The 23,062-nt window shown below is 38.6% G+C and overlaps 1 protein-coding gene across 2 annotated transcripts in view; it reads left to right on the top strand.

Moving 5' to 3' along the window:
• NAV3 (neuron navigator 3) overlaps nucleotides 1-23,062 on the top strand; it is a gene marked incomplete at both ends in the record, with an annotated part of 264,685 nt that overhangs the window by 137,029 nt on the left and 104,594 nt on the right. For both annotated transcript variants that reach the window (XM_080341267.1, XM_080341266.1), the window contains 3 exons: nucleotides 4,598-4,713; nucleotides 18,857-18,965; nucleotides 19,381-19,764. In XM_080341267.1, coding sequence (XP_080197393.1) covers nucleotides 4,598-4,713; nucleotides 18,857-18,965; nucleotides 19,381-19,764 — 609 coding nt within the window. The remainder of the gene's footprint in view (nucleotides 1-4,597; nucleotides 4,714-18,856; nucleotides 18,966-19,380; nucleotides 19,765-23,062) is intronic.

Genomic DNA, 23,062 nt, shown 5'->3' with positions numbered 1-23,062 from the left:
TAATCAGTAAAATATAGGATAAAGGGCCAAAAAAGATACCCTGTTCACTCTCCTGCCACCCTTTCATAAACCAACTAAGCTTTCTTGTAAATTACATAGTCCCCACTACTCCAATGGGAAGCTTCTTCCAGAAACTTACACATCTCATTGTTAGAAATTGTTTACAGCCCACATGATGCGACTGCATCCATTTATTACTTTTTTAATAATGTCCTTTAACTTAAAATGTTTGTTTCCCTATTTTTGATTGTTCTTTTTAAACATGTGGGGGAATAAGTCTACCCCCTTCCTTCTCTTTTGCAAAGCTAAACCAAATAATCTATTTTCTTTCCTTTCAGAAGGATTTCTTATTCCCCATGAGCATCCTAGTAGCCCTTCCCTGCAGCTGTTCCCAATTTAACTCACATGTCTTGAACATGGGTGATCAAACTGCTCATATTCCAGATGTGGTCCTGCCAATCTGTTACACTGACAGTGATACACGTTCAAGACAGCTGCACCTCAGAGAGTTGTTGGGGAAAAAAAAAAGAAAACCAAACAGCATTATTCATCTGATATCTTTTGGAATGTCGAATAAAAACCAAACAAATCTTTGATGTTATCTGTGTTTATCAAAGGTTGGCTGTTTCTTTAGAGACAGGAAATGATTGACTGTGTTAAAGACAGCTTAAGTAGTGTTCCAAATTCTGTTCTTAATTACTCCTTTACAGGCTCGTTTTAATCAAACTGAATGAACTTATGCAGGTGTGATTGAGAGCAAGATTTGTCCCATTAAACAAGTTTTATGCTTTTAAAAATACGTAGTATGTAACTCAGTGGGTTGGTGATAAATATATTCTCTGCCATGATTAAAATAGAAAACAGATTGTCCTGTTTTCATGATGGTTGCCTAAATTAACCTGTGTGGCAGATGCACAGCACTGGAAGAAGTACCAACAAGGTTGCTTTGGCTAAACTGAAATTCTTTTCATTTTCCTTAATATCAAGAGACATACAAGAATTAAATTTTTTAAGGCAGTGGGCTGTGAATGGGTAGTGGATAGAGGGGTGTTTAAAAGCAAAGAGGCATGCTTGGTCCAATGTATCACAACCTGTGACAAGCCTAGAGTAAAGCAGCTTGAGGTTTTGGGCACCCAGTCTATACCTGGACCTCCTTGTTCTTCAAGAGCTGAGATTCCTGCATGATTTTGCTTAGAAGTCTTTCACCCATAGTCCATTCTCAGCCCACTCAAGCTAACCTCGACTCCAGAAAAAAAAAGTAGGGCTTTGGCCATCTTATACCAAAGGCCCAGGGCTGCTGTGGAATTGCTGACAGCCAGAAACGCAGTGGAGACATGGTAGGAGAAAAGCTATTGATAAGGACCCCATCCCCAGATTCCTCCTTGGGATACCTCCATAACAGCTGCCCAAGGGCTGGGCAGATGCCTTTCGGCCTGTTGCTTCCAAAATAAATAACCAATTTTCTCAAGTAAGCAGAATTTAGACTGCTGCAAAATCCATAGTCCTCTGTGAGATTTCTGTTGTTGCCTCAGATAATAGGAGTCATTGATGTTTTTTACCAAATTAGACATAAAAATGCTGGATTAAGTCAGTACAGCAGTTTCTTTGTTATTAGTTCTGATAGCAAATCACATTTATTTTACATTACGTTTAAACTTTCAAGTTTCAAGTAAGATAAAAGGGATATTTTATGCTTCTTAGATATGTTATTTCAGGCTGCCTATAACATTAAGAAAACCATATCATATTTATATTTAGTTTGTTTTTCCACGGTTTTCTTTGTGCAAATTAAGTCAAACATTTTAAAATTATTAGCATTATATAATCTTTGCCATTCAATATTTTTACTATAAGGCTTAGACTCTAAACCTATCTTTTGTACCAGAAACTGGATTTTGTGCTGTAAATAATCCCACCAATCAAATTCTAAAATTTTGAATGGAAATGTCTGCAAATATCTCTTCTCACAGTGTTTCTCAACTTATCTTCCTAGTTATAGCTGCATCAGGTTTTTGAAAATGGAAGAAAAGCCAGCAAAACACTGAAGAATGGGAATGTGCTTTATTGCTGTTTGGTCTCTAAAAGTTTTGGGCAAGCAAAGTTTTGAATGAGTGAAAAACTTGTATTCATTGTTATTTCAAGTAAGCAGATTCAGTGATTATGCTGAAGTTTAATTAGTTGTTGTAAATCACTCATTATTTGTTTGTACGCTTGGAGGGAGATCCAGCCCTTTTAACTTAAGTATCTATGTTCCCATGCACTGAATAATGAGTTATGTATTCAGTTGTATTGTTTTATAGGCAATAGTCACAGCCAGAAGACAATCTAGATCATTGAAGTTCTGTTTTACCTGTACCTCCCATCCACTAGATGAAGAATCAGTGCAAATATTGTCTCAGTGGCCAAAGAAGTTCCAGACCACTTAATTATTTTCTGATTATAGATGTCCAGATAAACAAGAATGGATGCTTTCTATCCTTTCTTGGAAGATAGCTTACATATAAGGCTCTTGACCATTCAGGGAAGGGTTCACATCACCATTCTGGACTGATGCTGTGCTTGGTGGTTGAACACTTGTACAATCAGGAATGCTTTATCACAGGATCAGAAGGAGAACAGGCAAAAACGATCTCTTCCTGTTTCTACCAAGAGATAGATGGATGTAAACTCTGTATATATTTTGTGGAGAAAGCTAGGAATACTTGAAGTGCACTCACCTAGCTGGGTGCTCTTCCTCCAAAAAACCTACTCAAACCTACTCTTTTCCAGTGTTAATGAACTCCAGCCTTGCTCTGGCTCCAGCCCTGACAGCTCTGTGATCTGGGTTTGACAAAAAGAGTCCGGACCACTTCAATTATCATTATTATAACTGCCGTTTTCTGAGATGTTTTGGGGGCTGATAGCTTGCCCTGGACTGATCCAGGACTAAGTCTCAGCACTAAACACAGATAGGAATACTCATGAGTATTCATGACCTCTCAAAGTGGCTTTCAGTAAGAGCAGACAGACCCCTCATTCATTATGATTATTTGAAGCAATATGGGAAAGTAGGTTGGACTGTGGAATTTCAGTGTGTGTTCATTGAGGACGGATAGAATGGACTTTTTTTACTTAAGATGCTGTCCTCAAACACCAAATGTAAAATTACATTCAAGGTCAGTAGGACATAGTTAACCATGCAACATGTGCCGAGCTTGTTTCTGGTGGTGTGTGACACAGAGAAACTGTAGAAGAGAACGGAAAATAGTTTTTTATAGGGCAGTTAACTGTTTCCAGCAACCCAAAAGTACAGAAATTGATAAGAAAGACAGTGCATCAGATCAGACATCATTTATGTTTCTATTTCTGTGAAAGCAGAGTGAGACTTAAATGACTCTAATGAACAGATTCCACCACAACAGTACTAGTGCTGTTGTATGTGAATATATCTGCTCCTCCAGTTACTGTTATGAATTACTGAACAAATCCAGTAAGTAACTTCGAATAAAATGTAAACTGGAAAGCTATTTCATAAAATATGTTTCCATAGAATTGTTTTGAGAGACAAGTCACTGTTTTTATCATTACGTTTATAAAATACACATTTATCACACAGTTAAATGTTTGTGTTTACAATGTAGTTGGTCACTGAAAACACTTTATGGCGAATTTAGATAATTGAGATATAAATGTAACATTTTAACATTAGAATATAAATATTTCACTAGTCTTTTCAGAAATCAAATGACTGAGTGCACTATTCATGTCAGGAAAATTGGAAGAAATTAAGCTCTCAGTGAAGATTTTTCCATTTTATTTCAAGAAGTGGCTAGTATATCTAGATGTATTCTTCTACTGTATACAAATGTGATACATGTTGCTATTTAATGGCATCATAGTTTAACAGTTCCTGTGTAAACTAGGTGCTACAGTTGTTCCTTAAGAAGAGACAATATTTGTGTGATCTATTTTTTATTATAACCCACATGCTTGTGTATTTCTTGCTATTTACCATTGTGCAACAGCAGATAACTGTATTCAGCAAAAGGTACTCATTACAATTTATCAATGATATTCACATAAATATACCATCAAAGAAAACATAGGTTATCTGTTAGCAAGTTAATGGAAAAACTCATATTATCCCATTACCCCAGAGTTATATAAGGGGCTTTATCAAAAGAAGCTGCACATAGATTTGAATATCTGGGACAGATTTCCATTCCAGCCTTGCATAAGCTTCTTCCCACATGGCCTTTCTTGCTTAATATTTCAGCAATTACAAGTTTTCATTTCCCTTATATGTGTGCAGGGATGTGACTTAACAAATTTAAATGGATTCTGCTTATATCTGGTTGACACTTCTTGCAGAGGAAAAGTGAGGTAACAAAATGGCTCCAAATTTCGCAGTTTTCACTCTGACTTGTTCTTGAAGAGGGAGACAGAGAGTGTTCCTAGTTGCTTGCAAATTTGTGTAGCTGGAGTCAAACTAACACAGTAAGAATGTGATATTCATGGTATTTTCAGCATACAGTGACATGATTCTAGAATGGAACCTTCGTTTCCATTAATACATGGATGACAGATAATAATAATAAATCTTCTTGCTTGATTTCAGAACTCTCTCAGAAAATGACAGTACCTCTTTACCACCTGCTGATTCCTGTACCAGTCCTACTAAAATGGATTTGTCATTCAGTAAGACTGCCAAACAGTGCCTAGAGGAGATATCTGGTGAGTAACAGTAAGTCAGAAAAAGCCTGTTAACTTATTTATTTACATCTGTTTCTTACCAGGAGCTTGACTATCAGTTGAAATGATACTTCTGACCTCTATTTCATGAGTGGTATTAAATATGCAGAAAAATTAGGTCATGAACACTTAGCGCTTAGAATGTACAGTTTTCTTCTCTGAATTGTCTCCTTCTGTTGAAATATCCTCTTCATCATTTTGCAGAAACTGGGCTTTGACAAGCTAGGGTTTCAAGTCATTATTGTTAGTGATATTGAGTGCTTCAAGAGGAGTGGTGGAAAATCTGCTTCAGAATGTTTGACACTGTGATGCACTTAAGATCATCAAATTAAATCATAACATCACAAAATACACAAGATATATTTTGGTTTTATAAATGAATCTCACTTCAGAAAATGGGAAAATGAACAAGTTCTTACTATCGTACCTGACTTTTAAGCTTCTGCTAGAGTTAAAGCTGCTAAAGGTTGTGTTCTGGAATTCCTTGTAAACCTGGAGTAAAGTCCTTATTAGGTTACAAATGCAAAGGGATTTTTTCTTTTTTTAATCATATTGGAATAATTCCTTTGAAGTCCACAGACCAAGCTGATTTACACCAAACCAGGATCTGGCCATAACTCTGCCTATGGCTGCAAAAAGCAAAGTGTGTCACAGCTGACTTTCTCATCAGGACTGAATTGCACTGCAGGGTTGTGTGGGAGTACTTTCAAAGGGTCTCTTCACCAGAGCTGTTTTTCTGGGGCCTTGGGGTTTATTTTTTCACTGTTGTTATTATGATCTTTTTTTTTTTTCATTGGCATCTTTATTCTTATTACCATTTTTATGAGAACAAAAGGTGAAATCTTCTCTCACTGGACTCACCTGTAATTTTGCCCTTTTAATCCAAATTTTTAAAATTCAAATGAATTTGTAACAATCCATGTGGGTTTTTTTGCACACGATATAACTCACTTTAAAGCACTCATTTGACACATCAGTCTAAAATTATCTCTCCACCAGAAGGGAAATCAGATGCCTAAGCTTTGTGGGACTGCCTTGGCATTTAGCTGACTCATACAGAAACTAAGGTTTTGTCCTAGTTTGTCTCAGTCCCTTTGGAAGTTTCCCAAGTCTAACAATCCCTTATTTTCACAGCCAGCTTTTATAATAAATGTCTTACCCCAAAACACGGTGAAATGTTCCCTAGAGGAGATGCATGACTGTTAAAATTAAGGTAAAATGTTACTTTTAATTAATCCAGAAATCAGACTCATTGGTCTTGCATGTGTCAAGAGTATAATTGAAACACTTCTGTGTTTCAATCAAAAGATGTTTCGAGGATGTTAAAAAAATATATATATCAATTCATTACCTGGTGAATTGATCAAACAGGATGTCTCCTGGCCTTATACTGTTCTGAACAGAAATGGAAGAGGATCAAAAAGAAGAAAATGGCATAAAGGGCACCAGACATCAGAGATGTTTCTAATCTGATTATTCGGGCTCCGACATTAGCAGTTGACTGACATAACAGGCGGTAAAGCAGAACAACCGGGAAAATGTGCTCAATGGTTTGTTGTATACAGAGGAAAATAGACGTGTGCCACCCATAATTGGCTGTTAGCATCAAAATGAATGAATGGATCAGGTAGTACATTTGCTGAATAAATAATTGTCTGTGTTGGTGAATTGTCACCACGTCATTGGTGATTCTGTTTTTGGTGAACCTGCATGGAAAAAATTTCATGTGATGGCTGCTCAGGGGAGTGTTCCATGATGGATTAGCCATGGGAAAGAACAATTGAGTTCTGTTATATAGGAGCATCTTTATTGTGATATGATCAAGCAATTATACCAGTAGTAACAAGGAGGTAAGTGAGGGTTGTTTCCTTGATTTGGTCACTTATACCCAGGGTGTTAAGGGGTGAATCCCACCTGTGTTGTTTCTGCTTCTTTAGTCTTTATTATTTTTACAGTGCCAAATATTTACACCTAAGGCTAACATGATCAAGACTAAGATATCTTAGTCTATATCATTGCATAAACTGTTTGTCTACTTTCAGAATATTTGCACACTCATGTTTGTTATCATCTCTTGGCTGAATATTACTGCTCCCATAAGTAGCCAAGCAAATCCTATCAGAGATTCTAATGTACTTCAGGACAAAATCTGCCAGTCTCAAGATAATGCTGTGAGCATAGTTTGTTCAAGTCTTCTCCACAATATAGACAAAGCTCGCATGAGGACAACGTAACTTTAAAAATATTTAGGAGTGGTTGTTCAGGCACCATTCTCCTGGAGTGTCTCAGGATACCAAAAACCAAGCTAATTTCCTTACTCTAGTAGTAGGCAGTCACAGGTCTGTTTGCTGTCCCCAGCAAGGTGATTCCCATCCCTTTGCTACTGTCTTAATACTGGTGGGAAGGAAGTAGAGAGGGAAAGCAAGAAGCTGTAGTAGTTTCCAACTCTCCTTTGCTGTGTCTTTCTCCCTGTTTCTAAGGGAGCTGGGTACCTTTAAAATTTCATGTCTTCCACTCTGCAAGTGATCACCTGGTTTTACTTGCACAGCCATGAGAGGCGGATGGTGCAGTAAGGTGAGAGAGATGATGAGGCTGGTGTAGGCATGGATCCAGAAGTGCTGCCCTGATAAAGAGAATAACCTCTTTATTGTTAGCTAATCCTCATAAATCTGCTGCCCTAGGTAATTTCCTGCATGGCTTATGCCTAAAGCTGGTTCTGCCTCTTGGTAGAGCTACTGTAAATCTGAGTTTCTTCACCTTTCTTCTGTCTCCATGAAGAATTTGTTCCAGATGTGACCTGAAGTGCTTCAGACTTTTATCCTACCATTTCTTTTCTTTTTTTTTTCCCTGTGGATATTCCACAGCTCAGCCAGAGCAGACCCAGATGTTTCCACAGTGCACATGCAGATAGCGGCACAGCTCATATGCAGTAGATATGAGGCTTCATGCACTCCTCACAACCCCTCGGCATTCATGGTGTCACTGATACCATAAACACGCTGAATGAGTCCCAGTTGTAGGCATGGGTCACTTGTTCAGTAGTTTTGATACATTCTGTGTACAGTACACTCATTGCACATGTGGCACACAGATGTGTAGACTTCTGTCTAGGAAATCACAGACAGAAATCTGGGAGTCCTAAATAAGGACCAGTTCTATAATCATGTATGAACACTCTTTCTTTCATGTACTGTATGTACCAGTTACCTCAAAATGACTACTCAGAATCTTTGTTTCTGCAAAACTGGAGTATAACGTTATAGACAGGATTTTAAAACAAGAATGAAAAGCTGATAAAGTAATCTACTTTAGCACTTGTTTTTCAAGGTATGAATATGAATACAAACAAGTTGTTCAGACTTCCTTACCCTGTATTCCTACTTGTAGTAGCTGTGGCATTTATCAGTCTCTGATGCAAGTTTACTGGAGAAGGATGTCAGTAAGTTAATTATTTAATAATCCATTGGCAATAACTACAAATACTATGTTATGAACTCAGTGTTAGTGTTTGCCTTTAACAGCTGTTTACATGTTCAAAGAGCTTAATGCAGAGTGTTTGAGTAAATATTTATTTATGAATTTACAAATATTGACTAATTACAAAAAAATCTGAGGGATGAAACAAAAATGAAAGAGTAATTTTAAGAGTTATAGGCCAATATCAATGTCAGGATTAGCATAAGAACATTCCATTTTTGGGCTTTTATGTTTACTGTTCTTCTTTTCTGGTATCTGAAATAAATAGTTAATAAAAAGGTGTGGAAATGTTTACATTTTTTTAAAGTAAGCTTAGCTGAATGTAATATTATATAATATAATCTTGTGCATTTGCACATCTATTTCATAATTCATTCATAAGGCTCTGAACTGTGCATTGAGACTTCAAAGAAAGTCTTATCTGACAGCAAAATTTGTCCCTAGATTATAAGTTCTTAAAACCATTTTTAGAATTCCTTTTATGGAAATGACAGTAAAAATAAGGTAATATGTTACACTGACTATGATGTGTTGGGGAAATTCCCTGTGCTGTTCTTGATTTAAACTTATTCCTGTGTGGTGAGTGGAGAATCCATTGAATTGCAAGGCAGGTGGAGAATAATACTCTATCATGACATTTGCTCTCCTCTAGTCTCCTATACTGTCTGCTTAGTTTAGAAAGCTATATTTGCTTGTTGCTATATTACAGAAATCTAAAATGGTGGGATGAGATTCACAAAAGTGACAATTTTCCACATTGCAATTTTATGTTTTGTTGAGTGACACCCTGCAGGTAGATGTGGTAAAGCAGGAGGATGAATTCAGTGTTCTTTGTACTGAGCATTTCGTCCAAGATGTACATGAGTTTCTGCTCTACTTAGGATGATCATGATGGCCTGTCTACTAAGTCAGGCCTTAATCCTAATGGGAGAAATGTTCATATAATCTTGTAAATAAGGGCAATAGTATTGTGTTTGTACACACAAAGACTGAATGAAGGTTATGTGAATAGCCACAGTGTCTCCATATCCCAGCACTTGACTCACTATGTTTTTAATGTATGTAGAAAAAGAATTGAGATGGGTGGATGCTGGAGCTGCCAGATACCCCCACAAGGCTCCCACACAGTTTCGGTGTCATTCTCATGCCTGGACGATGGCCTGTGTTCTGCTGGAGCTAGGCTGCAGCAAATAGATCAGGGAGGAGAAGAAACAGGTTAGCAGAGATGCTGAGACCCACTGGGTTGCCCAGGACCCAGCTGTACCCCTACCAGAGACTCCTCTAGCCTACAGTGGTGGGTTACCTATTGCAAACACCACACATGAGGTCTGGAATGGTTCATTGGGTGAAGACACTTCATCCCATCCCTAAGTTTTTTTCCTTCCAGCTGGAAAGAGAAATAAATATACCCCGCAAGTTCTGGCAGCCTTATGTCTGGTCTATTCATGCTCAGAGCTGAGCGGATACACTGGGCATTGCTTCCCTAGCAGAGTAAAGCTTAGCACAAGGGAGTACACCCTGTCTACAGGGCTTACTGAGGGCAGATACAGTACCACAGGAATCATGGAATCATAGAAAAGTTTGACTTGGAAGGGACCTTCAAAGCTCATCTAGTCCAACCCCCCTGCAATGAGCAGGGACATCTTCAACTAGATCCGAGTTGCTCAAAGCCCCATCCAGCCTGGCCTGGAATGTTTCCAGGGATGGGGCATCTACCACTTCTCTGGGCAGCCTGGGTCAGTGTTTCACCACCCTCATTGTAAAAAATTTCTTCCTCATGTCTGGCCTGAATCTCTCCTTCTTCAGTTAAAAAATGTTACCCCTTGCCCTATCGCAGCTGCTACATATGTCCAGGCACACACACTGTGAGCTTGGCATGGACTCAGAGCAGGTCCATACCTGCCTACAGATGACCATGGACACAAGACACTGACTGTAGCTGTTTGGGCTTGAAAGGGCAGGTGAGGAAGTTACCATTAATTTGTTTGGAGTATTAGACCAGATTCTGCCTTGCTGTTTATGGCAAGAAAAGATCCTTTTCCCTTGATCCCAGTGCACCACAATGCTGCCCAGGGCCAAACTCATGTCTTCTTCATTCAAAATATAACAACTGAGAATACTGTGCCAATTTGAATACAAGTTGAGGTTTTAAAACCACTGAGTGGGAAAAGAGTGACATTACCCTTCATTTTGCAAATTTGCTATTCTAAATACAACCCTGTGGAGCCTTTCTAACAACCTCTACTGCTTCTAGGCCATGCTGACCACGGGTGCCAGCAGCATGTTGCTGTGCAGGAGCACACAGGCGATGCTGGAGCTCCTCTTCCCCAGGCAGGCCATCCACACCAGCATCTTCATAAAAACCTTTCAAGGGCCCATAAGGCAGCCACTGCAAGTGGCAGACCCTGGGAATAACCACAGCAGTCTTACTTTTTGTTTCCATGCTGTGCAAGTGGCAGGCATTTAATATTTGGGAGGATTTTGTACTCAAGCTGACAAAGCATTCTTCTTGTCCTCTCTTTGACTTTTTGAGTTAGGTGGGGAGGGGAGTGGCATATCCTCTTCTTGGGGACCTTGTCTTTCTAGGAATGCATCAGTGATTTAACATGGAAAACTGTCATTACTTAAGACTACTGAATTTTTTTCTAGTTTAATTCTCTGTTTATGAGGGATACCTAGGAAATGTATATCTTATATATCTTCCAAAACTGTAAACTAAGCCAGTGAAAAGCACGAAATGCACTGATGCTTCTTTTAACACCCATTTATTCATATAGGAAATCTGCAAACAGTCTGTGATTCTGAGGGTGGCATTTTTAAAGGTTACTTCCTTGTCAAGGCTTCTCAGATAGGGATCCGAGACAAGTATATTATCACACTGACAAAAGCAGCATGTTGTTATACAGCAATTTTCATATTTGTAGATTTCTGCATAATGCTTTCTGAAATTAATTGCTCCTAGATAAAAAGTTTGTGCCTAATAAATTAGAATGAAATTCAGCTAGTTCTTTGTTCATCTGTCTGTTATTTCTGGAATTAACATCTTTTTGCCTGTGAGAAAAGGTATATATTCAAACATAAGTCTTCTTTCTCTCTTGAAAATGTATTTAAAAACAACATTTAGAACTGGTAAACTTAGTTCAGACATGATATCAGTTGCTTTATAAGAAAATTAATATCCCATTAGTAGCTTTTCTTCAGAAGATTGTGAAACAATGATTTTATTACAGCTTTTCAATTCCATACTAGCCTCTGAATCTCACAGAGATGCAAACAAGGTATATTTTAAGGAAGAAGAAATGAAATATTTCCTTTTATAAATGACCTTGCTGGATAGGTTCTGTTGTGTTCCATTTTTTAGCTTATGATCTGAAATGATAATTTTTTTATTTAGAGCAGAAATTGCAAGACTGAAGGTCCATTTGCAAACCTGCTTTTAGTTTCCTGCATAGGGAGCAGCAGGGATATGGAAGAAATAGTTTGTCATCCTTACCTTCTGGGGAGAAAAATAGAATTTGACCATGAGCTAGGTCTGTTACTGTAGCATCCCGTTCAGGTGAAGCTGTGTCTTGAAACCTGTGGCACTGTAAACTGGGCAGAGGCTTCTGTGTCTCCGGTTTAATTCACTAGGATGTTTGCTGCCATGGCAGCCAGCAGCATTCGCTGCAGTAGCAGAGAAGAGTCATATATCTGGGAATGCAGGTTGAATACTAAAACGTAAGGAGGCTTGTGCAGAGCTTTGCTTCAGTGGTTAATTTTGGCTCTTTATTGAGCTCTGACGTGGAGGCTGTACTTGCAGTTCTGTGTCAGCCCATCTGAAGTGAGGAGCCGTGCACTGGGATCAGTCATGATCTGGTGAGAGGGGGGAGGAAAGCCCGAGACGGCACTTGTGCCTACTTTGGATTTCAGAAGGCAGCAGCTGTAGACAGAGATGCAGGCCCACCGCTCCGATGAGACTGGTGATTGGATGGAGAGGGGAAAACACAGTTGGCTTTTGGGATTACTTCTGTGCTGGAGCAGAGTGTTTGATCAACTCGCTTCTGCTTGAGAGAAGTCCAAGTGAAAATGACTGTAAGTACTGCAGATTAATGTGACGGAAGAGAAGTGGCTTAGCAGAGGCAGCAGTGTAATTTTAAGGAAAATGACTGTGCCTGTCTAGTCATTTACAGTACGTACTCTGCATGTTCGAGCTGTGCTTTTCATTGTGAGCACAAGTATGTGCCACCTGGGATGTGCAGCGTGCAGTGATGGAGGGATCACCTCCCAGACTTTTTGGGAGAATTGAACTGCTGTCCGTCTCTGAAATATGAAATCTAACTGAGGTGAAACCTCAGCCGGAAAGATGCAGCGATCTGCTGAGCTGTCAGTGTTTAAAGGCACGGACGTTAGAAGAGGGTGTGTTCGTCTTCAGAAGCAGAAGTCTCTAACCAATCTCACGCTCATCAGTGAAGGGGAGAAGAGGCGATACTCATGCAGGGAGAACTGGTTTGGAAACGCCTCCAAGTCCAGCCAGACTTACCATCAGCGGGAGGCAGAAGCTGGGAGCAGGGGCTCCCTTTCCAAGGGACTCTCCCAGTCTGTGCACTCTCTCTGCCACCCCAGCCTCACCACACCCCAAGCGTTTCAGGCACTACCACCTGCTGGAAGCAGGACATCCAGGAGGTCGGGAGACCGGCATGCAAGTGAAGGCTTCAAGATTGACAATGAGGAGGGGGGGAAATCAGATGATGAAAATGCACCCTGCACGGCCCATTTCCCCCACAGGAACTGGGCAGAGGAGGAGGAAGAAGGCTGCTTGCGTGAAGGGACTGCACATCTGGATGAAGACGTCATAATAACTATGCTGGGGGACCTGGAACAGGTCCTTTATACTGATATTTTAGGTAAGTTGACTTCGACTTGACAACAGAAAGGGCAGGAGACCCAAGTGTTAACACATATCTGCATGAAACAGATTTTTGATCTTGACAGTGATTTCACCAGACAGAACTGGGCTTATTTGCAATAGTATGCAAAAATAGGGTCTAGACATTTCTTCCTTGTTTGCTTACTCTTACCTCTATAGACTGTATGAAGACAAATATCTAAATCACTTTTGATGGGTGCATAGGCAGCAACAGCCTGTGAATAACTGAGCACAGTTTGTTTATCTGTTTGAAAAAATAAGGTGAAACATTTATGTGCTATTAGTTTACTCACAAATAATTTAGTTTTAGTGACTTTTTTTCTCATGAATCTAAAATTTAAATCTCGACTCCAAGCTTTGGTTTAGATAGAAAATATCTTGGCCTACCTACAAACTGTCTCTCCAGCATTGCTTCCCACTGACCCCCTGGCTGATAATTTCATCCATATACATGGAATTGTGAGTGTCAGGGTTTCAGTTTAGTTTAAATAGCCAGTTTAGTTATATCAGTGCATGCCAGTGAGCATTTGAAGTCCACAGTCATAGGTGCTTCAAAAGGCTTCTGTGTTACTGGCTTCGCTTTTCATCTCTCAGCCCTTTATGAGAGTTCTCAAAGTGTTCATTTCCAAAGCTTTGTTCTTCACACAGTCAAACGATTGAAGTGGCTGCTCACTTTTCCAAGGTCATGTAGTGTGTGTCTGGCCTGGAGGATCCTTGCTGGTGGATATGTGAATCATGATTGTGTTTAAACATTCAGGATAATTTTTTTGCTGTGTATGTAGTGTAAAAAGCTATTATCTCAAAATAACAAAGAATAAAAATCTTCTCTTTTTTATGCATACCTTTTATTACTAGGCTGTTCCAGTATGCTAAAAGGGGCTTGGTAGCAAAGGAAGCTGAGCTTTCCACCTGCTCCTGCTCTTCAGCTGTGTGTCACTGAGAAGATCAATTTTTTCTTGTGAGCCTCAGTTTCCCCGTCTGCAGATTAATACTTGTACTTTCCTTTGCGACTAGAGTTAATATCTAAGAGTGGACAAATCTCTGAGGAACTGATTATTATTTATAAATCCTTTTATGAAAATCAGACAATTAATGAAATTATTATTCTCCCATTTACATGTCTTGTGCTGTAATTACACATGTGGAAGTACTGAAATGATTATGAATAGTATTATTAAATGTGCAGATATGGATGAGCTTCAGAATGGTGAATGTAGTTCAACCTAGATGATTAATGATTTCTGTACAATGCTTACTTAATTTTCCTGTGTACATACCTCGTACAATGGAAGGAATTAATGTGTTCTCTAGAAATTTGTTGAAAGAACCTGTAATGGTTCACTGCTAATAGGCAAGAATTTGGGAACAATCTTTTGGAATACTCATGTTTAACATATGATGAAGCCTATAGTGATTTGAGCAGAATGTATTTCATGGAGTCAGTAAAATATTTACATCAAACTTTCTTGTAAGGGGAACAGAATTTGGACAGAACGTTTTAGGGTACCCTGCTTTTGGTCTTTCTTATCGCAGTCTCTCCATGTATGAAACAGAATAGTGTTTCTTCAGCCTACAAACCAGAATCACTTGAGATAACAAGCTAGGGAACATTTCTAATATGTTAGGTCATGTAAATATGGACAGACTCTATGCTAGCACTGGACCATAGCAATAAGGAACAAAGTGCCCGGGGAGACTGATCTCCCTTTGAACCTATACATTGTGTTCCAGTCCTGCTGCAATAAGCACCATAGTGTCTCTTCTAGGCAGGTTGTAGCTGCCTTTCAGAATTAAAATAAATCACAAACAGCATTTATTCACCATCCCTATCATCCTCTGTACTGAAGGAGGCTTGATCTAGATGGGGAGCCACAGTGCTCTCCTGAAAGTGGAGGTGATATCAGATGCAAGTTAGGTCTGAGGATCTTGCACTCAGTGCAGAAAATTTCTCAATCATCATGTTCAACTGTTGGTACTTTCTGACTTGCTCATCCATGATACAGCATGAGTCCATTGATAGAGCCTTAAGAAAAGCATGGAAAGAAGAAAGAATAATTATTTTAAAAATACTTAATAGTTACACTTATGAGTATTTTGTACATAGTACTTTGTAGTATTTTAAAATCATAAAACTCCAGTTTTATCTTTTTTAGAAAAAAATGGTGAAGGGGTTTTGAAATTACCCTTTGTGTCATTGAGAGATCAAAAGAGATTAGGCCTCGAACTTTTCACCTTTGCAGGACAGAGTAACATCACTTCTATGCTATAATTTGTCTGAAAGTGAAAAATTCTTCTCTGTGAAAATATATCGTGGCAGTTTGCCATATATATGTACCTTTTCATTTTGTATTACAATTATACCTTAAGGCTTTGTTATGCTGTTTACTGTACAATATATATTTAAAAAGACAGTTGTTGTCATTTTTGCTACAAGAATTTGTAGTACTAACATACAGCAAAGGACAACTAACAAGGATAAACAAGGAAGGAAAGGGCAAAGTCACTGCAAATATTAAGTATATTCAGTTCCTCAAATAAATATAAAGGTAAAGCATTGCGTTTGCTTTAATTCTGCCTGCTTACGCCCTGGAACTTGTATTTCTGTGTGTAACAGAAAACTGTCTTATACCAACATGTTAGTGCTTCACCTTTGGTCTTAGGGGGGCAGGTACCAGATCCTGGGTGTCCCCCATATAGGTGTTATGGCAGGAATGTAATGTGCTCCTGGTAGTGAATTTGTGTGCATTTAGCAAAGGGGAGAAAGAAAAGGACAGCGACAGTGAGGAACTGAGCACACTGCAGGAGCTGCCTGGAGGCAGACATGGACAGTCTGCCTGGGAACTGTCTGGGCTTCCAGCAGCAGGTTCAATCTAACAGGACTTACTGGCCTACAGCTTTGCTTTGGCATGAGCCCTTTTGCCACCCAGGAGTCTCCAGGATGGTGCAGAAACCTCTGCAAACAGTACACGGGGTCCATGAGTAGGTTGATAAGCAAGCTGCTTGGTTGAGCTTTTTCAGATTAAAACACAATAGTAGTTGTGGTAATTTCAATCTGCATGTGAACATTTGCCTCCTGCAAGGTATTACATGTAAAAATGCACACATGCTACATACTTTATGTAACAAAAACCAAAAACAAAACCAAAAACAAATTAAAAAGTAAATGGGCATGCCCTTGGGGTGTGTCTTGAGAAGATGGAGAGTTTGATAGCAGTGCTGAGCCTGTATCTCCACTTCTTCTCTCCACCCTGTCTGGTGTTGACCCCACAGTCAGTTCTGCAGTGCCAGCCCAGAGGTTTATGGACTGCTGGACCATGAAACCTCTGAAGAATTGATTTGGAATGATAAACAAGCAAACAGCAGTTCCTGAAGGACTGTTTGGCTTCAGCAGAGAGGACAGAAGACTTAAGCAGGTCAGGGTAGATGGGAAAAACTCAAACTGGCATTTCTGTCAAAGCTAGCTTAACACTGAGCCACAGCTTCAGGGTATATTGGCTACAACCATACATCATTTGCCTATCAGGGAAGAAATAAAGTATATATGGAATGTATAGCAAATTATTTATTTCAATTTAATGTGAGGAGCTGGGATTTTTCCTCAGTACCAGCAGAGTGATTGGATATTAAGATCTGGGATGCAGAAGAAAGTACAGTAGCAATTCAATTTATCAATGAGTTCAAAGTCTTCATCTTTTAGCCAAAACTCAAAATTAAGGAGCTTAAGTGAACCATTCTTCAAATGAAGTTTTCTTCTGTAAATTGCCCCTTATATTTGAAATAATTGTCACTGTGTATGTTAAAGGACTATTAAACCCATGCTTGCAGTTTTACTGTAAGTCCCCCTTACTATATTTTTCCCATGCCTTCAAACAGATGTGGCGTTGAGATCTTTTTGCTTTACCAGGACTTTTTGTGTGTGTTTTACTTTTCTGGAATACTTTGTTATATATATAATTTTCATTATATCCAGCCCCATGTTGAGTATTTCCCAACTCTCCATCCTATGCAACCTTTCTAGCAAGCTCTACATTAAATTCTCTTTCCTATTTTTCCCATTTTTTTCCACTCTGCTTTTTTTTTCTTTGGGTTTTATTGTTTTTGTTTGTTTGTTGTGAGGTTTTGTTTCTGTGTTTGGGTTTTTTTTTGTCACCTTGTCAAATGCCTTCTACATGCTTTTTCTCTTGTCTCTCTCACTTGAATGGCATGCCATGCTTTTCCTCAGAGCCTTCACTGTTGTTGAATATTCTGTAAACACACACAAACCTGTGAGAAGTAAAGGTGGCAACAGAATGAGGAATACAGCAACTGGAAGAAAAGTGTTTGCATATGTATTTTACATTTTACAGATGGGAAATTCTATAGTGATGTGTGGTATTTTGCCTCTGCTTGGATTTCTGATATTGATTTTTATATAATGTTTAGTTATATTCACCAGACTATCTCTTGTTACGTGTATTCGAAGATGAAACAGATTCTTGATGTCATGAGTACTCCAAGATTAGAGTAAAAGCTTGTTCTGAATGAGAATACTGAAATCTAGAGTTAAATATTAGAGATCATTTTAGTGGATGCACAATATCATTCTTGATAATAACATTTCCAGAATGAGGACTAAAATTAAATTAACAAGGTGAGGTATGATATGGAGTATATCAGTACTAGAGTCAAAACAAAATTGCTTGCACTCCATGTTCAGCATTATACACATAACTAGAATAATGATGCTTCTTGCCAACCTTCTTTCAAGCAACAGATACAGGTCACGACCAGAAGCAGAACACCAACCTTGGACAAATCAATGATTTTATCACAGATTTTCTTTTGAATTTTTCTTATTCTCCAAAAGAAAAATTGAACTAAAATTCCTTGATATAAGGATATGCTAGAAAACATGCATTTCTATATCTTCATATATAGTTTTTGGAGGTTGCTTTGAGGCTTATTACATTTTCCTTTTGTAACACATATAACTTTTTTTTTCTTCTGTGTTTTGTTGTTGTTGTTTGTAATGTGAAGTAAACATGACTGAGGATGTTCAGTGAAGTTCTGTGTGCTTTGCTATTCAGGAGAAGAGACTAGCTTCTCACAATGGATCCTTGAAGGCTGTTAAAATCCATAATTGTGTAAATGGCACATCTACTTAGAGTGTTCAGATTTTTATTCCAAGAAGAATACTTTTTTATCCCCTATGAAGAATAATCTCCCCCTTCAGGAAACCATTACATTTCATGAAAGATGCTTTATTAAGTGCCTGACTTAAAGAGTGCTTTGAAATAGCCTGAATGTTAAGCGCATACTAAAGAGTTGTTGTAGCAGTCATCCCAGTTCTTTCCAGACACAGATTTACTGTGGTTTTATTTCCTACCAAGTCATGTAAAATGTCAAGGAGGAAGAAGGGGCTGTGTAATGTATCAAGTGGTCTGGGGCTGCATCGTGCCTTGATTACAGAGGATAAAAATCCCAATACTCTAAATCTGAGTTTCATTAACGGATATGGGCCCTGACAGGGATACTTCACCAGGATTCTTTCTAGTGGGTTTTTTACATACCACATGTTATTTATAAGCATGTGTAGGTTTTATTACTGAAAGAGTGAGGTTTTATTTTTAGAAAGATTAAAGAGACAGGCTTATTTACAATCAGATGTGTGTATTCTCAGCTGTGTATACATGTGTGCACTTTATTCAACCTTATATGCTCATGTGCACTAAAATGTATGTTGGTTTTATTGTTTTCTTCCAGGGGAAGACCCTGAAACAAGAAGAATGAGGACAGTAAAGAACATAGCAGACCTGAGACAGAATTTGGAAGAAACTATGTCGAGCCTTAGAGGGACACAGATAAGTCACAGGTATTTGGGTTTTGTGTAGACTGCTAAAAATTTGGACTCTAGGAGAGCATTACTAGTTGCTGAATGGATTAGAAACTTGCCAGTGAAAATGAGCTATGACGCTAGCCATATTTTTTGCTAGGCTGACTCGACAACTTAAATGTGACTTTAATATACTTTACTATCAAAGTGTCTTATACAGCCATTCACAAAAATGGTTATTGTCTGCTATACATCTGCTTAGAAACCTGTAAAAGTTATTTTAGGTTATTTTATAAGTACAGGTTATTATATACACAAACATGTGTGCACCTGGAGAAAATCACACACACAAAGAACTTTTTAAAGAAATATATATTCTTCCAGCTTTTGCTTTTCCTTCTTTCTCAGGAACAGAGAAAGCACAGTTCACTGACTTCTCCATTTTGTTTGGCAGCACATTGGAGACAACATTTGACAGCACTGTGACAACTGAGGTGAATGGCAGAAGCATACCAAGCTTGACAAGCCGGTCCACCCCAGTGACCTGGAGACTAGGGCAGGCCAGTCCTCGGCTGCAAGCAGGAGATGCCCCGTCCTTGGGCGCTGGGTATCCCCGCAGCAGCGCGAGTCGCTTCATACACACAGACCCCTCGCGATTCATGTACACCACCCCGCTTCGCCGGGCAGCTGTTTCTCGCCTTGGAAATATCTCACAGATCGACATGAGTGAGAAGGGAAGTGGCGATTTGGACATGTCCTCTGAAGTTGACGTTGGTGGCTACATGAGCGATGGGGACATTCTTGGGAAAAGCCTCCGAACTGATGACATCAATAGTGGGTAAGAAGCATTTTCTCCCCATTTGAACTAATGCAAAGTTGGCAGGTTTAATAGGATTTTTTGTAACAAATATTGGCGCACAAGTGCAAGTTGCATCATGGTTGCTACCTAAAAATATACATATTAAAAAAATCTAAACCAAACCAAAACAAATACCTAAGCTGCCAGGGATGTTCTCAGCTGCCTTCAAAAGCAGTTTTTCTCCTATAACATCAAGATGGCTTTGCTTTCAACTGTGATAAAAGCACAGGTACTTCTTATTACTTACTGGAATTTCTTAGTTATCTGGTAAACCATCATTTTGCACTGCTTGCCCTGAGATGGGTCTTCTTTCAGCATTTTCGTGTTTTATTTGAGATGGTAGTTATGGTATTGGATGCATCTGATGAAAAGCAGTTGCTGACAGCACTGACTTTCTCTATTTCCACTTCAGATATTGTCTAGTGTAGTCTGTGTGATAGGCCTTTATTGCAATTTTTCAACTGTGCATATCATCTGAGCTGTAGGAATATCTTTTCATAAAAGATCAGTCACTCTCCTAGCATACCCAGGAGGAAGAATGACAATTATTTATATTTTTGTTTGCTTAATCAGTTGATTGACTTTGGGGTAATGCATTCACTGTGTTGTTATTGTATAACAATTTTTATATCAACCTCATGAACATGGGTCACTTACCTATGTTACTGTTTTATTCATACTTAAATTACTATTCAATGCTGCTGTTGGCATCTCAAAGTTGTTTGATGGCTGAGCTAACACTGGGTTGAATAGAAGTCCCATAGCATACATAGCCATGTCACACCACACTACTTCACTCTGTATGAATTTAGGACTCCTGCTGTCAATCTAATATTTTAGTTTGAATATAGCTGTGATCAGAGAATGGTGGCTGATGAAATTGGATATGATACGTTCCTAAGGGCAAATGTAAGTCTATCATCAGAGCTCTTTCTAGAGTAGTGTCTCACCTCAAGCACCTTCCAAAGACAGATCTCTAGAAAGAGCATAACTAGAAAGAAAACGTATTCCTGTATCTCCCTGGTGCTCTGTCTCAGTGCTCTGTGAATGGAACTCTGCTGATAGGTTGTCTATAGCACAGCATTAGTGGCTGTCAAGGAGGATGCCATATTCATGTGTGCTAGAACAGGAAAAAGATATATGGAAAAGGTAATACTTAAATGTCTGAAGACTTTTTATCATAAACGAAGTATAAACACTGCATTTAATGGATGCATGGTTTTTTAAAAAAATAAATATGTATATATAGATATAGGGAATCCTTTGCAGTGCTGATGAGTTGTATTAATTAGCTTATCACATTAGGGAATTAATATAGTCATCTTGGGTGACTTTTATTTGCATCTGTAATAAGGATGACTCAATAGAGAGTAAGTTGCAATGTGCTCAGTTAACATTTTTAGGTGCAGTAAATGTTAAAAACAAGTTAATAAGCTCTGAAAATTCAGGGTTCATTGAGGCATGTAAAGTCTTATCTCCTTCATGCCTCTTCCATTTTCAGTTTAATTACTTTAAACACTTGGGGACAGGAATGCAACAGTAATTAGAATTTAGTGTGAGGAAGACCTGTTGCAATTTTTAAGTCTCTCTATTTAGATCTTATAGAGGAAAAAATCCGTATGGGTTGGGTTGCATTCAAACCACAGCTAAACCTAATATGCAATTCCAGAGCCTTGGAATATACTGCATAATTCACCCTTAGCTAAATTATCTGTCAAAAAGTCTAAATTTTGTCTTTAATAAAAGGATAAATCTAGTGTGTGAGTATGACTGTTAATTTACCTTTGAAAACTAATCTGAAGTTACCTTCTGCACCCTTGGTGACCTGTAGATCAAATCTTACCACTGCATAAAATGCTTTAGAGTTTAGTTGAAAATGAGCAAACCAACCCTTTGTGTTTTAATGCACTTGAGGTTACCTTCATCTAGATTGCCACTCAGGACACAACTGGAATCTCAATTTATGGGCGTGGAGGCTAGTGCTCCCAGGCTGCTGTATTAACACTGTGGGCTCTGGGACAGCTGATATCAATTAACCAGCTCCCAGAAGGAACTGGAGGTTGAGGGCCAACAGAACATCTGGAGCACCAGCAGTGTCTGTGTGTGCCTTGGCTTGTGCCTGGGAGTCTGCAGAGTTACTAAATGTTTGTGTACTTGGATACACACTTCAACTGAAAGATGGATTTGAGTGACACCATTTCATGGCTCGAGGAGAACTTATGTTAAAGATTATTTTAATTGGGTATGAACCCCAGTAGATCATTTTAGCTATCATCCTAGCATTTGGACTAGATTTATTTCAGTAAGCCTGTAAATTAACTTTGAGCAGGTTCACTGAGGTATACCTTTTTTTTTTTATTATTCTGTATGTATACTTCTGCGTTAAGTGCCATACATATGCATGGTCCTTTACAAATAAATTTGTGCAAACTCTGCACTAGGATGTTACGCTAAAGTTATCAAAAACTATAAGAGAGAAACATAAAAAGCAAGAGTCCAGGAGGGAAAACAGTTTAATGAACGGTCATTTGAGAAAATAAGGGACAGGTCTTGAGAGTAGGACAGGCTGTGGTACTGCTTGGTTAAAAGTGCCAAGACCTCCCATAGAGATATTAAACAGTAGGTAGGCATTCCAGCAATTATTGCTGCTGCTTGAAATTCAGAAACTTTTAATGGTTCTCTAGTGACTCAGCTGCACTATACTGACTCTTCAAATCATTAGTCATTCATTATAATGTGAAGTGGTAGGAATCAAGCTAGAGAAACACAGACAGAAACAGATTCTTAAATGTCATTGTAAGGGCTTCAGTGGATATCTCTTTCATATCTGAATGAGTGCATCCCTGCTGGGACTATGGATTTGGATTCTCAATTTATGTTTCCATTTAGATGGATGCTACTGTTTTTTTGGTTGTTTTTTTTTTTTTCTTTTTCTTTTTTTAACTGGAGTTATGCTTCTTGCATCTTGTTCTACTATTTAACAAAAGTGCAGTACCTGAAATGTTCTTAAATTTTTTGAAGATACTTGAGGGTTTCAGTCTAATTATGTTTTAGTAAAACAGGTTGGGCTGTAAGCCATCACAGAAAAAGACAAATGATCCTAGAAAATAGGCATATACCTGATCTACCTGTGCTGGGCACACCAAGTGAGAATATTTAGTACAAGTCTACCATCTAATAGTGTAGCCTGTACCTTAAACATTTGAATTCCACAGTCCATTAACTTTAGCGTGAAACATATATGCCAGATGGTTGCATTTTGTGCTGATTGACCACA

Source organism: Nesoenas mayeri (genome assembly GCF_963082525.1).
Source record: "Nesoenas mayeri genome assembly, chromosome: 1".
NCBI classification, from domain to species: Eukaryota; Metazoa; Chordata; class Aves; order Columbiformes; family Columbidae; genus Nesoenas; species Nesoenas mayeri.
The sequence above is the reverse complement of the archived record's forward strand: the minus strand, read 5'-3'. Positions and strand labels throughout refer to the sequence as shown.